The sequence below is a fragment of the Ascaphus truei genome, unplaced genomic scaffold, assembly GCF_040206685.1.
Source record: "Ascaphus truei isolate aAscTru1 unplaced genomic scaffold, aAscTru1.hap1 HAP1_SCAFFOLD_3017, whole genome shotgun sequence".
NCBI lineage: Eukaryota > Metazoa > Chordata > Amphibia > Anura > Ascaphidae > Ascaphus > Ascaphus truei.
The window spans coordinates 1-5,000 of NW_027455981.1; the positions used below are offsets into that span (position 1 = coordinate 1).

At 58.3% G+C, this 5,000-nt stretch overlaps 1 protein-coding gene across 1 annotated transcript in view; it reads right to left on the reverse strand.

Annotated features, from left to right (window-relative positions):
* Positions 1-185: 185 nt before the first annotated feature.
* EXOC7 (exocyst complex component 7) overlaps positions 186-5,000 on the reverse strand; it is a gene marked incomplete at its 3' end in the record, with an annotated part of 25,396 nt that continues 20,581 nt past the window's right edge. The window contains 6 exon segments of the mRNA XM_075583217.1: positions 186-252; positions 628-653; positions 656-725; positions 818-970; positions 3,907-4,052; positions 4,419-4,487. Of these exon segments, the coding sequence (XP_075439332.1) occupies positions 186-252; positions 628-653; positions 656-725; positions 818-970; positions 3,907-4,052; positions 4,419-4,487 (531 nt within the window).

Sequence of the window (5,000 nt, forward strand, 5' to 3'; positions counted from 1 at the left end):
TCAAACACACCCACCCACACACACACCCACCCACACACACACATCCCCCCCCACACACATCCCCCCCCACACACATCCCCCCCCCACCAAACCACCCCCCCCCCACCCCCCCCCCACCCCCCCCCACACACAACCCCCCCCACACACAACCCCCCCCCCACACACTCCCCCCCCCCCCCCGGTACCCACGTTGCTGGTCAGCTCGTGCACGGTGCCGTCCTTGGGCATGTTGTGCTCTTTGTCCGGGTCATTCTGAGAGGAGAGAAGAGGGACGGAGACCTTAGAGTGGACGCTTCCCGCCAGGACCCCTCTACCAAAAATCGGGAAATCGGCATGGCCAAGATTCCCACAGCCCGCGTTACTGCCCCCCACCCCTCCCCCCGGCGGGGGCTGCACCCCGGGGGTGCCTGCGTTACTGCCCCCCTCCCTCCCCCGGCGGGGGCTGCACCCCGGGGGTGCCCGCGTTACTGCCCCCCCCCTCCCCCGGCGGGGGCTGCACCCCGGGGGGTGCCCGCTTTACTGCCCCCCACCCCTCCCCCGGCGGGGGCTGCACCCCGGGGGTGCCCGCGTTACTGCCCCCCCCCCTCCCCCGGCGGGGGCTGCCCCCCCCGGGGGTGCCTGCGTTACCTTGATGCTGTCGGCAAAGTCCTCAGTGCCTTGGCGCCGGTGGTCTCGATGGAGGTGATGAGGTTGGGGAGCTTGTTCTTGGTGCTGGCCGCGGTGCCCTGGGGAAATTGGGGGGGGACGGTAAAGGGGTCAGTGGGTGACAGCAGGAAGGGGGCGTGCCCGCTCCCGCCCGCTGGCAGGCGGCACTCACCTGCAGCACCTTGTCGAAGTCGGGCTTGGTTTGCTTGAGGTGCCGCAGGATGGGGAAGATGCTGAGGACGGAGGTGAAGTCGTGTCTGGTGTTGGCCTTCTTTGCGGCCAGAACGATGTTCTCCCCCTCCAGCATCAGGTTATCCAGGGTCTCCTGCGGGAGAGGCGGGGGTCTCACACGGGAGGGGGTCTCGCACAGCGCGTACACTACATCCCTCTGCTATATTATTACAGGGTCTCCTGCGGGAGAGGCGGGGGTCTCACACGGGAGGGGGTCTCGCACAGCGCGTACACTACATCCCTCTGCTATATTATTACAGGGTCTCCTGCGGGAGAGGCGGGGGTCTCACACGGGAGGGGGTCTCGCACAGCGCGTACACTACATCCCTCTGCTATATTATTACAGGGTCTCCTGCGGGAGAGGAGGGGGTCTCACACGGGAGGGGGTCTCGCACAGCGCGTACACTACATCCCTCTGCTATATTATTACAGGGTCTCCTGCGGGAGAGGCGGGGGTCTCACACGGGAGGGGGTCTCGCACAGCGCGTACACTACATCCCTCTGCTATATTATTACAGGGTCTCCTGCGGGAGAGGCGGGGGTCTCACACGGGAGGGGGTCTCGCACAGCGCGTACACTACATCCCTCTGCTATATTATTACAGGGTCTCCTGCGGGAGAGGAGGGGGTCTCACACGGGAGGGGGTCTCGCACAGCGGGCACACTACATCCCTCTGCTATATTATTACAGGGTCTCCTGCGGGAGAGGCGGGGGTCTCACACGGGAGGGGGTCTCGCACAGCGCGTACACTACATCCCTCTGCTATATTATTACAGGGTCTCCTGCGGGAGAGGCGGGGGTCTCACACGGGAGGGGGTCTCGCACAGCGCATACACTACATCCCTCTGCTATATTATTACAGGGTCTCCTGCGGGAGAGGAGGGGTCTCACACGGGAGGGGGGTCTCGCACAGCGCGTACACTACATCCCTCTGCTATATTATTACAGGGTCTCCTGCGGGAGAGGAGGGGGTCTCACACGGGAGGGGCGTCTCGCACAGCGCGTACTCTACATCCCTCTGCTATATTATTACAGGGTCTCCTGCGGGAGAGGAGGGGGGTCTCACACGGGAGGGGGTCTCGCACAGCGCGTACACTACATCCCTCTGCTATATTATTACAGGGTCTCCTGCGGGAGAGGCGGGGGTCTCACACGGGAGGGGGTCTCGCACAGCGCGTACACTACATCCCTCTGCTATATTATTACAGGGTCTCCTGCGGGAGAGATGGGGGTCTCACACGGGAGGGGGTCTCACACGGGAGGGGGTCTCACACAGCGCGTACACTACATCCCTCTGCTATATTATTACAGGGTCTCCTGCGGGAGAGGAGGGGGTCTCACACACACACACTACATCCCTCTGTTATATTATTACAGGGTCTCCTGCGGGAGAGGAGGGGTCTCACACACACACACACTACATCCCTCTGCTATATTATTACAGGGTCTCCTGCGGGAGAGGAGGGGTCTCACACACACACACACTACATCCCTCTGCTATATTATTACAGGGTCTCCTGCGGGAGAGGAGGGGGTCTCACACGGGAGGGGGTCTCGCACAGCGCGTACACTACATCCCTCTGCTATATTATTACAGGGTCTCCTGCGGGAGAGGAGGGGGTCTCACCACGGGAGGGGGTCTCGCACAGCGCGTACACTACATCCCTCTGCTATATTATTACAGGGTCTCCTGCGGGAGAGGAGGGGGTCTCGCACAGCGCGTACACCACATCCCTCTGCTATATTATTACAGGGTCTCCTGCGGGAGAGGAGGGGGTCTCACACGGAGGGGGTCTCGCACAGCGCGTACACTACATCCCTCTGCTATATTATTACAGGGTCTCCTGCGGGAGAGGAGGGGGTCTCACACGCACGCACACGCAAGTAGTGAGATGCAGACCTGGGTGAGCGAGTCGAAGGTCAGTGACACACGCGCACACACACAGATACACACACACATGCGCAGATTGGACTGGAGACAGAGGCGAACGCCACAGACTGCAGAGGTCTGCCACCGCACGCCCAGGAGCAGACGCCACTGCCAGCAGCTGTTCATCCATAAGAGGGGATACTCTTTGATATATTCACCGCCTATAGCTCTTTGCCTTTGGTAAGCAGGTACATTAACCAGAGTACGAGTGTCTAGTTGGGGCCTTTTTCATGTCTTTTATGCATGATGTGTTTTATTAAATGTTTTTTTACTAACCGCCACCTGTTGCTTTCAGCATTTGATTCACGTGTTTGTTAGATGTTAGGTTTGCTGCTGTTACTCGCAGTGTTATGCTACGATGTTTATTATTATCTTTTCATGTACAATCCTGCTCACGTGGGGCACCTCATTGGACGGGCCACACCATTGATACTGGTTGTATAATATCATTATTTATTTATGTATATAGTTTGCTATTAGTGCCGAGCGCCAGAGATATAACTTTTTTTCCATACACACACATAGATACACACACACACACCTTGATGAGCGAGTCGAAGGTCAGTGACACACGCGCACACACATGGATACACACACGCACACAGATACACACACACGGATACACACCCACACACGGATTACACACCCACACACGGATACACACACACACGGATACACACACACACACACACGGATACTGAGAGATGCAGACCTGGATTAGCGAGTCGAAGGTCAGTGACACACGCGCCCACACATGGATACACACACGCACACAGATACACACGGATACACACACACACACGGATACACACACACACACGGATACACACACACACGGATACACACACACACGGATACACACACACGGATACACACACACACGGATACACACACACACGGATACACACACACACGGATACACACACACACACACACGGATACACACACACACACGGATACACACACACACACGGATACACACACACACGGATACCACACACACACGGATACACACACACACGGATACACACACACACGGATTACACACACACACGGATACACACACACACGGATACACACACACACGGATACACACACACCTGGATGAGCGAGTCGAAGGTCTTCTTCTGATGATGCTCCGGGATGATCTCGGTCAGCAGCCGGTACTCGCTCTGCGCCAGGCGCACGAAGGCGCTGATACAGTGTATATATGTGTCCGTCTCCAAGTCCAACACGTCCTCCTTCCCTGGGAGGGGACACGGGGAGTCACGTACGGGGAGTCACGTACGGGGAGTCACGTATGGGGAGTCACGTACGGGGAGTCACGTACGGGGAGTCACGTACGGGGGCCACACAGTCACAGTGTGAGGGGCAGCCAACCTCTCGCTCCACAATGCCAAGAGACACCCCCCAGAGTCTGCCCCGCCTTCCACGGGGGTGACCGACTGAAGGGACCCTTCTCCAACTGAGGGTGTCCTGTCCGGTCTACACCATGTCGCTGGACATTTAACCACCGGCCGTTTCGCCACCAATGTAACCCTCTAACCTTACCCCAGCGGTGGTCAACTCCAGCCTTCAAGCCCCCCCCCACCCCACCCCACCTCATACTCACCCGTGGCCAGCCCGTGTTTTTCTCCCAGGGCCTCTGCGTGGTACCGGCCACGTGGTTCAGGCTCATGACCTGCTCAGCGCCGAGGGGGAGAGGGTTATCCAGCAGGTGACGAGAGAGGCCTGGGCCGCTCCGAGGGGGCTGTCCGGTGTCCCGAAGGGGGCAGCTGGGAGCGTGGTTTGGAGACTCCCCCACCCCCCCACCCCCGATAGTGAGCCACTGACCCACTAAGACCCCCCAGGCTGCATCCCTCTCCTTGAGTATCCTCACAGCATCCCCCCATCTCTCCTCCAGACCGAGCAGAGTATTATGTGGCGGACAGATCAGCGAGGCTGCAGCGTACGGAGATTCCAAGTGACCATTCCCAGCTGTGGCCTCCGCTAATTCTGCATTAGATTGTCAGCTCTGCAGGGCAGTCGGTCACATTATTCACCACCCCCTCACGTTCGATTAGCGCCCCCGTGATCCTGCAGGATTTAATTTCCCCGCACACTTTTTGTTTTCCCTCCTTTGAATAAACATTTTTTTTTTATTATTATTCTCAATAACTCACAATTGACATTTAGTGAGCAAATAAAAACGCCA